General features: G+C 40.4%; 1 protein-coding gene across 1 annotated transcript; it reads right to left on the bottom strand.

Annotated features, from left to right (window-relative positions):
• Positions 1–7030: 7030 nt before the first annotated feature.
• Positions 7031–12040, bottom strand: LOC103218030 (uncharacterized). Its single transcript, XM_073020288.1, has one exon. The coding sequence runs from the start codon at positions 11959–11961 to the stop codon at positions 11047–11049; it is 915 nt and encodes a 304-aa protein (XP_072876389.1). The 5' UTR covers positions 11962–12040; the 3' UTR covers positions 7031–11046.
• Positions 12041–12436: the final 396 nt, after the last annotated feature.

Genomic DNA, 12436 nt, shown 5'->3' with positions numbered 1-12436 from the left:
AGAGCTACTGACTCAGAAAGGTGGATAATCACAATGAGCTTTCAAAGGCTTTTCCAGAGGACTGTTTTTTCACTTTTTATCTTCTACGCTACCATATATCATTGCATCTAGGACACCATAGATTGTGTAAGACAGGAAAGTAAGTTGCAAAGTAAACTATGCCGCCATGCTTTTTTATTTCTTAGGAGTTGCGCTGTACATTTATTGAAGCTTATTCAGACAGATTTTCATCCTATATCACCTTTGATCACATTAAAATAGAGATGCAAAGAAAATGAGTTGGTTAGGGTGTTCCTTAAATTTGTTTTGTCCAACTGTTCTGAATCATATTTCAATTCAAAGTCATCAAATTTCATATTTTATCAGACTTTCTTGTCTTCTAGGGTCAAGAGCTGGCAAACTTTTTCTGCAAAGGGATGGATAGTAAATAATTCAGGCCTTGCCGGGCCATGTGCTCTCTGTGACAGTCACTCAACTCCGCTGCTGTGAGGCAAAGTCAGCCATGCACAATACCGAAATGAATGGGCGTGGGTGTGTTCCAAAAACAATCTTTATGGACACAGAAATTGGAATTTTATATAATTTTCACATCATGAACTATTGTTCTTCTTTTGGCTATTTTCAGCTATTTAAAAAATGTAAAAACCATTCTTACTCACAGGCTATACAAAACAAATGGGAGGCTGGATTTAACCTGCGGACCGTGGTGTGCCAGCCTTGACTGTATGCCACTGGGAGAATTGGTAATGCAGTGTATCTTTTATTTTTTTATTTTATTTATTTTTTTGAGACAGAGTCTCGTTCCTGTCGCCCAGGCTGGAGTGCAGTGGCTCATGATCTTGGCTCACTGCAACCTCTGCCTCCCGGGTTCAAGTGATTCTCCTGCTTCAGCCTCCTGAGTAGCTGGGATTACAGGCACCTGCCACCATGCCCATCTAATTTTTGCACTTTTAGTAGAGACGGGGTTTCGCCATGTTGGCCAGGCTGGTCTTGAACTCCTGTCCTCAGGTGATCCGCCCGCCTCAGCCTCCCAAAGTACTGGGATTACAGGCATGAGCCACCACGCCTGATCATATGTATCTTTTAAAAAGATATACTCTAGTCTCCAGGATTCTCTTTGGGCCACTGACTGCTGTTTCTCACATTTGGTTGCAGGAGAATATTCATCAGGATAGAGTTGGTTATGCTGCAGTAACTACCCCAAAATCTCAGTTGCTTTAAAAAAAAGGTTTGTTTTTCACTCATACAAGATCCCTGATGGGTCAGGGCTACTTTCTAGGGCAGCCACCCCGTGTAACAGCTCAGCTTTAGTCCTGCATGTGAACACGTGCCTCCTCAATATTGACAGGGGACAAGAACGTGGAAAATCACACACCGCTCTTACAGGTTTTCCTTCAAAAGGGACAGGTGTCACTTTCTATTTGCAAAACTAGTCACATGGACCAGTACTTTAAAAATGTATCTACCCACCTTCAAAACGTAGAGACTAATTCCCCTTCCCTTGCATGTGGGCCAGACCTAGTGCCTCACTACGAATAAGTGGACTACAGCAGACGTTGAAATATGTGACCCGAGAGGCCGAATGCAAAAAGGATCCCTTCAACTGGTATGAGCCCACTTTCAGATGGTGCATTCTGGTGAAGGCCAGTCATCATGTCACAAGGACACTTGAGCAGCCCTTTGAGATCCGTATGAAGAGAAGCCCGTGTGGACAGGAACTAGTTGGCCAGTACCAGCTCATGGGCTGTGTGACTGGGTCCTTCAGAGTGGATCCTCCAGCCTCCATCAAGCCTCCAGGTGATCCCAGCCCCTCAGCCTTCAAGTCTTCCAGATGAGGCACTTCCCATATGTCTGTGTCCTGTCTGAATTCTCGATCCACAGAAACAGTGAGATAATAGGCCTCTAGGTTGGGGGGGGGGGGGGTGATTTATTACACAGAAATAACAATAAATAGTACACATGGCTTCACCTAATCTCAAAAAGATGGGGGAAGTTCGAGTTTCCCATTGGCTTAAAGAAAGGACTAATTGTTGGTAAATGTCTTGATCTTATTACAACAAGGCATCAATGAGGAATTTTCAAACAAAAACCTAGACTCACATTCCTTCCTCTAATGGTTTGGAAATGGCTGTTGACTGAAACCTCAGGGGATTGCTCTTGTCCTAAGATACTCCCTGGAATAATGTCTGAGGTCATAGATGTGCGGGCCATGGCACAGAAGCTGGACAGCACTGTTTAATCTTGTTGAAAAATGCATCTAAATTTTACATTTTACATTAAAATGTAAAAAGAATGAGCACCTGGGGATCCACAGAAATAATATATCACTGTTTCTCAGTCACATGCTCTCTTAATTTTGCCTGTGTTGTGGTTATTTGCCTTTAACTAGGAGATCTATCTATGGTGGTAGATATGGAGATAAAGTGAGAACATGGGCAGAAAAAGCCCTCATATCCAAAGCAAAGCAAATGATTGACTGATGTTTCTGAATTTTAAAAACTTGTTAGTGCTACATAAACTGTAAGTATAATGATTACAACTAAGGTTCATCTGACCTTAACTCATGGAAATATTCTAGATTCAATTGGCCCAGAATGGTCCTATAATTGTACATATGGAGAGGAATATAAATTTCTCTATACACATACATATGCATATACACATAGTATCTATACTATACTTAGCTTTAGGTAACATGTATACCTATATATTACAACTAGAAATAAAATTTCCTTTCAAATTAGCCATTAAGAGATTCTTAATGATGAACAGTGGTGTTGTTTATAACCTTGATACTGAATTAGCAAGACATACTAGAATGCAAGCAAGAAACAGCTTAATTCTTTTTCCTGGGGTCCATTCAAACCCCATTTTCGAATCCAACCTTTACCTCCCTAGGATTAAATCTTAGATGAGATCCCATAGTTTTGTCTAATCACTTTTTTTAAAGGCTGGAAAAAAACACAACATAAAATGTACCATCGTAACCATTTTTAGGCGTATAGCTCAGTAGTGTTAAGTGCGTTTACATGGCGATGAAACAAATCTCCAGAACTTCTCCATCTTGAGAACTGAAGCTCTGTGCCCATTAAAGAACTATTCATTTTCCTCGCTCTCTCCAGCCCCTGGCAGTTGCCATTTTTTGTTCCATTTCTATGAATTTGAGTATTTTAAACACCTCTGATAAATGGAATCATATAGTATTTGTCTTTTAGTGACTGGCTTATTTCATTTAGCATTGTCCTCAAAGCTCATCCATCTTGTAGCTTATGACCTAATTTCCTTCCTTTTTAAGGTTAAACAATATTCCAGATTTTTTAAGGTTAAAAAATATTCCATTGTGTGTATATAGATATTACATACTACAATATTACATATCTTATTATATACTATATTACATATTATATTATAATATTGATATATATTATATGATTACACATATTATATACATATTATATATAATTACATATATAGGATATATAACAATTACATGTTACATATATAAGATATATATCAATATTCTATTGTGTATATATGTCAACATTCCATTGTGTATATATATCAACATTCCATTGTGTATATATAAATATTTCATTGTGTATATATATATACACACAATTTATAATTTGTTTATAATATCTCTTATAATATGTAATAAGATCAAGACATTTACCAATTCATTTCTTTCTTCAAGCCATTGGGAAATTTTATATATATATATATATATACACACACACACACACCATATATATACACAATGGAACACTGTTTAACCTTAAAAAGGAAATTATGTCATAATTTGGTGTATATGTAGCACATATATATATTATATATATCTCACTGCATTTATCCATTCATCCATGAGGCATGATGGGCATTTGAGTTGCCTCCACCTCTTGACTATTGCGAATGATGCTACGATGAGTATGGACATGCAAATATCTTTTCAAGCTCTGCTTTCAATTCTTTCTGGATATATACCTAGAAGTGGGATTGCTGGATATATGGTAATTTTATTTTTGACCTTTTGAGGAACCCTCATACTGTTTTCTGTAGTGGTCACACTATTTTACAACTGCACCAACAATGCACAAGTGTTCCAATTTCTCCATATCCTCAGCAGCATTTGTTGTTTTCTGGGTTTTTTTAATGGTAGTTGTCATAACGGATGTGAGGAGATAATTCATTATGGTTTTGAATTGCATTTTGCCTTGTTATTCTAAATAATAAAAAGTCCTTTGGTCATTATCAGCTCCAAAGAACAATCTCATTTTAGTAACCATAATAGGCAGAATAACATCCCCCACTCCCACAAAGCTTATGGCTGTGTTATATGGCTGTGTTGTGCTGCATTACAAGAAGGAATTAAAGTTGCAGTGGAATTAAGGTTTCTTATCAGCTTCCCCCAACCCCAGGTTGCCTGTGACTCCTCCAGGGTTGGAACAGAGCTTGGAAGAAGATGAAAGGGGCAGGAAAGACCATCCTTAACAAAAGCAGATGAATATGATATTTGCGTCTTCTGGGTAGGACAGATTCCCAGTAGTGATTCTTTCTTTTTTACACCACATTATGGGATCCTCAGTCTAAGTTATCCCCTCTGGACTCTTGAGAAATCCTTGTCTTTAGCCAGGTGCTTCTCACTCCATTTTCATCCTCTGCTGCCAATAGTAACCTCCAGTCTCTTTCTGCTGAGGCCCCTCCCCTTTGGCATGAAGCCCTTTGGACTGGTCGTTTCTAACAACCCAAAGCCAGACCCTACCTGTAAGTCCTCTTGGCTCACAAGAAGACTCTGGCATCCTCTCCCCACCTCCACCAATGTGCAGTTTTCTCTCCACTGCATGTATATGTCTTTGTATGGTCATCAGGCAGGTAGTTCCAGAAACAGACTTTGACCTCAGAGGAAAAAAAAAAAAAAAGATTAAAATCCTTAAGCATGGCTGATTTTACAGTCTTGACTTCTAAACAATGGGCTGAATTCATTCAACATTTTCTTATGATGAGTATTATGAACTACTTTTCTATTCTTGCATTTAAGATTTTGCCCAAGTTTATTCTCAAATTAGTCAATATGTGTTTATATAGCATATCTACATAGAAGCCAGAAATCGTTTCATGCAGAAATAATGTGGTTGTAGTTATGGTAAATAAAATATTCATAAGAACTTGGAAATTTTGAGATAATTCACATTTTATCCTTCAAGCAATTTATTCTTAGAACTTTATGAAAGTTGTATCTTTGCTGAACATTTGCCCAAACCTCCCACACTATCTGACTTTAAACTCACTATCATTGCACCATTTCAATATGAGCAAAGAACATTTTATAAGAACTCTCAACAATTGCAACTAACTCTACCTACCACTTCCTCTCTTCCCTTCCCTTTTGTATCTTGCCCAAGCTTAAGGTTCCCAGGGGCAAAAAGGATTGTCACATCATGAAATTGATTATTGCTGATATCATTAACTCTCATCTGTGACATAAATTATTATTCTAAATACCAGTTTAAACAACTTTCCAATCTAAATCTACGATATCAAAGCCAAAATTAGAAATGATAAATCCTCAATAGTTTGCGTTTTGTAGATCATCTCTTAAGCAAAACATCAAAAATCTGTTAATATTGGTTGACTCTTAGAGAAGAGTGGGCGACCTGGGAAAATGGGGAGGAAAAGTTTGTTTTTACTAAATATCATTTTGAACCCTTTGAATTTTATACCATTTAGATTCCCAATTTAAAATTTTTTAAATTTTAAAAATGATAATTTGTATTTGAAAGTATGAAACTACCACTTAGCACTTAATGTTACAAGCAGAAGTCACCTTTGAGACCAGAAAATGGAGTTTTAATAGTTTAAGTTTTAAGGATAAATTAAATGACTTATATTAGATCTAGGACTTATATGTAAGTTAAGCTTGGTAAATTTTTCTACTTTCTCTTTTACTTTCTGGAGAACAAAGATATCCTTTGCTCTTAGATGGCTTAATATTTCAACAGTTCCCTAGCAAGCAGACTCAGAAAAAAAAAAAAAAAATGTTAACAAAAATAAAGAGAGAGCTTGGCTTTTGTGGGCAAGGGGTTTGTAGAAAGCTATGTTTTATTGGTTGATGAATCCTTTTCTTAATCTGAGGGCCTGCAGTCCACCAGGCCCTGTGTTGGGTCCCTTGGGGGACAAAGGTACTAAGACCTGATGCCTTCGCTGGAAAGATACCTGAACACTGGAAAAGAAAAAGTGATGCTTTGTTTTCTCAGAATTGGTGTTGGAGAGAGGCAAGGCTTAGAACACCTAGAGAGAAGCAAGAAAACTTGAAATCAAAATGTAGTAGAAACCACTAGAGCCTGAAAACAAGGAAGGCCTGAGGACAGGATAATGTAATCAAAACAATGGGTGAAAAAGGCTTTCTTCCATGATCCAGGTGTCCACATCCAAAACACAGTGGAGAATCGAGGCCTGAATTTCCCACGCAATTGGCCCAACTCTCAACAGTGAGGAAATGATCAGCTTGGGCCAAGTAGTGTATAAGACAAGGCCCCAACCTCCTAGGTTTTTGTAAGGCCATTGTAAGCCTCAGCTTTTTCTCATTTTAAATCAGAAATAATTATACCTATATATTAAATTGTTGTGAGGATTTGACATATTGTATATAAAATAGCTTGCATCATGTCAGGGTCACAGTTGTTGCTCAATAAATGCTATCTGTTGTTTTTGCTGCTGTTGTTGCCTGTAGGTAAAATTAAATGCAGTGATGGCAGATCCTATGGATTGGCTCATTCAATCTTCATTTTACCCTCCTTTTGTTGTAACTTCCAGCACTGCCAAATCTATGAAACTCAGAACTACATTTCCCAGACTTCTTTACTTTTGGAGTTCTGGATGCCACTTAGGTTCTACCAGTTAGAAGCAATGATGTTAAGATTTGGAAGATGGAAGAGGGTGGAGGCCGTCTCCCTCTAACTATTTCTTCTGGCAAGCAAAGTCACAAAGGCACGAGTGTCAAGGTGCAGCAGGAGCTGTGGTGGCGGCAGCTGCTTAACCTCCAGATCATGCTGGCTGCAGTGGTTTGCTCTTGACATCAATCAGGCATGGGGAGTGGGGTCCCAATTTCAGTCCTTCAGCCTTCCAGGGACTTTGTTAGCATCTGATTCCTGTATTAGGTTGTTTCTGCTTAAAATACCTAGGGTGATGATTCTTATTTCTAGAACTGAATCCTGACTGATCCAGAAATAGATGTTTTCTCTAAAGAAATGCCACACATCTACTTCTGTGAAAGAATATATTTCATGCTGCTGCCTCAAACTTGCTTAAAGTTATTAGTTGATTTCCGTGTTTAAACCAGGTCAGTGTTCTCGTTGATACCATTCTCTTTGAAAACTGTGAATATAACACAACTAAAGTTCTCTGGCATCCTGAACAGTTAATTCTGTATTTGTATGTCATGTTGAAAAGCAGAGTATATGTTTGTGGTGATCATAATCCATGCACTGTCTTTCTTTATACTTTACTTGGTTGAAACAAACTGATCCTTGAAACAATTTTGCCTCTTGATATCCATTCTTCCTTCCTTAGTATTAAGAATCCCAATTTTTGGCTGAGGACACAGCTAACCAGCTAAAATTTATTTCTGTTCTCCCTGTAAGCTAGATGTATTGTCTGTTCTCACACTGCTATAAAGAACTACCTGAGACTGAGTAATTTATGAAGAAAACAGGTTTAATTGATTCCCAGTTCCCCAGGCTGTACAGGAAGCATGGCTGGAAAGCCTCAGGAAACTTACACTCATGGTGGAAGGCCGAAGGGGAAGCAAGCACCTTCTTTACATGCTGGCAGAAGACAGAGAAAGCAAAGGGGGAAGTGCCACACACCTTGAAACAACTAGATCTCATGAGAATCCACTCACTATCATGAGAACAGCAAGGAGGAAATCTGTCTCCAATGATCCAATCACCTCCCACTAGGTTCTTCCCCTAACATTGGGGACTGCAATGCAACATATGAGATTTGGGTGAGGACATAGAGCCAAACCATATCATTCTACCCCTGGCTCCTCTCAAATCTCATGTCCTCTTCACATTTCAAAACACCATCATGCTTTCCTAATAGTACTGCAAAGTCTTAACTCATTCCAGCATTAACTCAAAGTCCAAGTCCAAGGTTTCATCTGAGACAAGGCACGTCCCTTCCACCTATGAGCCTGTAAAATAAAAAACAAGTTAGTTACTTCCAAGATACAATGGGGTACAAGCATTGGGTAAATGCTTCTATTCCAAAAGGGAGAAATTGGCCAAAACAAAGGGGCTACAGGTCCCATGCAAGTCCAAAACCCAGCAGGGTAGTCATTAAATCTTAAAGTTCCAAAATAATCTCCTTTAACTTAATGTCTCACATCCAGGCCACAATGATGCAAGGGGTGGGCTCCCAAGGTCTTAGGAAGTTCTAGCCCTGTGGCTCTGCAGGGCACAGCCCCCTCAGCTGTTTTCATAGGCTGGCATTGAGTGTCTGTGGCTTTTCCAGGTGCACAGTGCAAGCTGTAGGTGGGTCTACCATTGTGAGGTCTGAAGGATGGTGGCCCTCTTTTCACAGCTCCACTAGGCAGTGTCCCAGTGGGGACTCTGTGTGGGGGTTCCAACCACACATTTCCCCTCTGCACTGCCCTAGTAGAGGTTCTCTGTGGGGGCTTTGCCCCTGCAGCAGCCATAAGTCTGGACATTCAGGAATTTCCATACATCATCTGAAATCTAGGTGGAGGTTCCCAAACCTCACCTCTTGACTGTGGCACACCTGCAGGCCCAACACCACGTGGAAGCCACCAAGACCTGGAGATTGCACCCTCCGAAGACATGGCCCAAGCTGTACTTTGGCCCCCTTTAGCCATAGCTGGAGCTGAAGCAGCTGGGATACAGGGCATCATGTCCCAAGGCTGCACAGAGCAGCATTGCCCTGAGCCTGGCCCACAAAACCATTTTTCCCTCCTAGGCCTCCAGAGTTGCAATGGGAGGGACTGCCATAAAGGTCTCAGAAATGTCCTGGAGGCGTTTTTCCCTTTGTCTTGGCTATTAATATTTGACTCTTCTTTACTTATGCAAATTTCTGCAGCCTTGAATTGCTCCACAGAAAAAGAGGGGTTTTTTCTACCACATGGTCGGGCTGCAAATTTTCCAAACTTTTGTGCTCTGCTTCCCTTTTAAATATTAGTTCCAATTTCAGACCATGTCTTTCTTCACATACGAGGGTACACTTTTCCAAGTCACATCTTGAACACTTTGCTGCTTAGAAATTTCTTACACCAGATGCCCTAAATCATCTCTCTCAAGTTCAAAGTTCCACAGATCTTTAGAGCAGGGGCACAAATGCTACGAGTCTCTTTGCTAAAGCACAGCAAGAATGACCTTTACTCCAGTTCCCTACTGGGGGTTCTTCATCTCCATCTGAGACTACTCAGCCTGGACTTCACTGTCAATATCACTATCAGCATTTTGGTCACAACCATTCAACAAGTCTCTAGGAAGTTCCAAACTTTCCCTTATCTTCCTGTCTTCTGAGCCCTCCAAACTGTTCCAATCTCTGCCTGTTACCCAATTCTAAAGTTGCTTCCATATTTTCCAGTATCTTTATAGCAATGCCCTACTTTCTTGGCACCAATTTTCTGTATTAGTCCATTCTCACACTGCTGTAAAGAACTGCCTGAGACTGGGCAATCTGTAAAGGAAAGAGGTTTAATTGACTCACAATTCAGCATGGCTGGGGAAGCCTCAGGAAACTTACAATCATGGCGGAAGCGTGAAGGGGAAGCAAGAACCTTCTTTACACTGTGGCAGGAGAGAGAAAGTGTGAAGGGGGAAGAGCCATACGCCTTCAAACAACCAGATCTCATGAGAAGTCACTCACTGTCACAAAAACAGCGAGGCGGAAATCCACCCCCATGATCCAATCACCTCCCACCAAGTCCCTCCCCAAACATTGGGAATTACGATTCAACATGAGATTTGGGTGGGCACACAGAGCCAAACCATATCACTGGGCATACCCATGTGACTAAATGTTGACCAGTTTGATATAAGAAAAAGTAAGTATTTTGTGTGACTTCTAGGAAGTGTCTACAGAAGAAAGGTGCAGACCCTTCTTTCTTCGTTCCTGCTTTCTGTTGATTGGAGTGTGGATGTGATGATAGGCACACTAACAGCCATCTTGAGTCATGAAGTGGCATAGTAATCATGGCACAGCAGAAGAGAATGAGCTTGTTGACTGCAGAGCTGCCACATAGGCCTGGATTATGTACCTCCAGGTTTGTTTCACATAAGAAAAGAAAAATGGCTGGGCACCGTGACTCGCACCTGTAATCCCAACATTTTAGGAGTCTGAGGTGGGAAGATCACTTTAGCCCAAGGGTTTGAGGCCAGCCTGGGCAACAGTGAGACCCTGACCCTACAAAAAATTAAATTTAGTTTTAATTAACCAGGTGTGGGGCATGTGCCTGTAAGCCCAGCTACTTGGGGGGCTGAGTCTGGAAGATCACTTGAGGTCAGGAGGTCGAGGTTGCAGTAAGCTGTGATTACACTACTGCTCTCAGGTCTAGGTGATACAGTCAGACCCTGTCTTAAAGAAAAAGGAAAAAAAATCTATCTCTAACTTTTTGAAGCCACTGTTATTTTGTTGCTGTATTTTTATTATCTGTAGCTGAATCTACCCTTAATTAGCATAATGGGAACAGCCAAACTTCTTCCCTTCGCATTAACCATGGACTATTTCTCAGTTTCTAAAAACAAGTATATCCCCAAGATCTGCCTAACTGCTCAAACACAGTAGAGCACACTACTGAAAACACTGGCCTGGGTTTAAAGTTAAAGACATTAAAAGGATTTCACTGAGGCCAATTCAGTGTACACAGTAGTCAAGTTTGTAAGCCAAACAAATAACTTTGACTTACTCATATTGCTTTCAAAATCAAATGGAGGCACCAATTTTAGGTTGAGTGAAAGACAGGACCTCAGCCTTAGCTGATGAAACCATTAGGACTAAAGTTATTGATTCAAATGGCTGAGTTGTTTTCTAAACTGGCCCTGTGCTGTTCGCAGTGTGACCACACCATAACTGAAAACACATCCAGTGGTGTAATCTACTTTGCAGCTCTTTATTCCAGAGCCCATAGATCAGAGGGTTAAAACACTGGGCAAATGCAAAAATGCCAAAAACCACCAGATTCAAAGCAAAGAAAAATACCCCACACACCTTCCCCAAACCTATGAATATCAGGGGTGGTATGATATGTAAGCTTATCTGCACTAAATGAATAAGGACTGTTTTCCTTGCTTTGATATTTGACCTATTAAAATGGCCAGCCCGTTTCCCTTTGTGGTATATCAGAGAGTAGCTTATAAGAATGACAGAAAAAAGAAGGAAAATAAAAACCATGCCAGTGACCCTGGCAGGAGTGCTGTTCAAGATCACAGGGCAAAGGGGTTCCGATTTTAAAACTGCAACCACAGTGGGTTTAGTGCCCTCTATGATGAACAAGCAAACATTCTTGAGTATAATGGTCATCCAAGTCCCAGCCAGAATCCTATACTTAACTGAATCTACAAAGGACAGATATCTCAGTGGCCAGCAAATCGCCACATAAGTGTTGAGAGCCATCAAGGCCAGCGTGAAGAGAATCCCATCTCCAATGCTCAGCTTGACTCCAAACACCACCCAGCATATCAGCAGGGGGCTGTTGGCCAGGAGTGCCCGTATTCCTTGGAAAATGATCCCCAGGCCACAGTAGGAAGAGATGCACAGCAGATGCTGGCAAAGGAGGATGTATCGGGCCTCTCCCCGCAGCTTTGAATTCTGTGACACTATTGCCATAATGATGACAGTGATGACTGTGGCAAAGGAGAAGGTGACCACATAGACAGAGGCCTTCACTGTTGCTTCTAGCCTCAGCCAATCTGATATGTTGCAGTGCTCAGAAGACAGGTTCATGATCTTTGGGAACAGCTTGGCTCCTGGAGGAGAAAAGAACAAGAAAGAGTGAATCTGTGTTAAAGCTTCTTGTGGGGTTTTCCAGCTCTCTGGTCTTGTGTTCAGTCTCAAGGAACAGATTGAACATTCTTCAGTATAGAAGATGACAATTTTTGATAGTATTGATAGGGATCAAAGAAACAGGAGAAACATCCTGGGTGCCCTTTATATTAATATTTCAGGGGAGGGACATATACACAAATTATCCACACACACACAAAGGTTTGAAAGATATACTCTTTGTACTTAGCAAATTGCTCAAATTCAGGTCAAGGTTTTACTCTTAGCATCCTTTTCTATCTTTGATCGTGAGAGCCTTTTCAATTCCGAGCACAAAGCACAATATTATCAAACCAACTGATTAGTCACTAAGCCCTTGTTAACATTACGTACGTGCAAAGGTCTAGGGAGGGAGTTAGGTCAAGAGCTGTGAGCA

Source organism: Chlorocebus sabaeus, chromosome 10 (assembly GCF_047675955.1).
Source record: "Chlorocebus sabaeus isolate Y175 chromosome 10, mChlSab1.0.hap1, whole genome shotgun sequence".
Lineage (NCBI taxonomy): Eukaryota > Metazoa > Chordata > Mammalia > Primates > Cercopithecidae > Chlorocebus > Chlorocebus sabaeus.
Note: the sequence above shows the minus strand (reverse complement) of the source record. Positions and strands in the feature narration are given on the sequence as shown.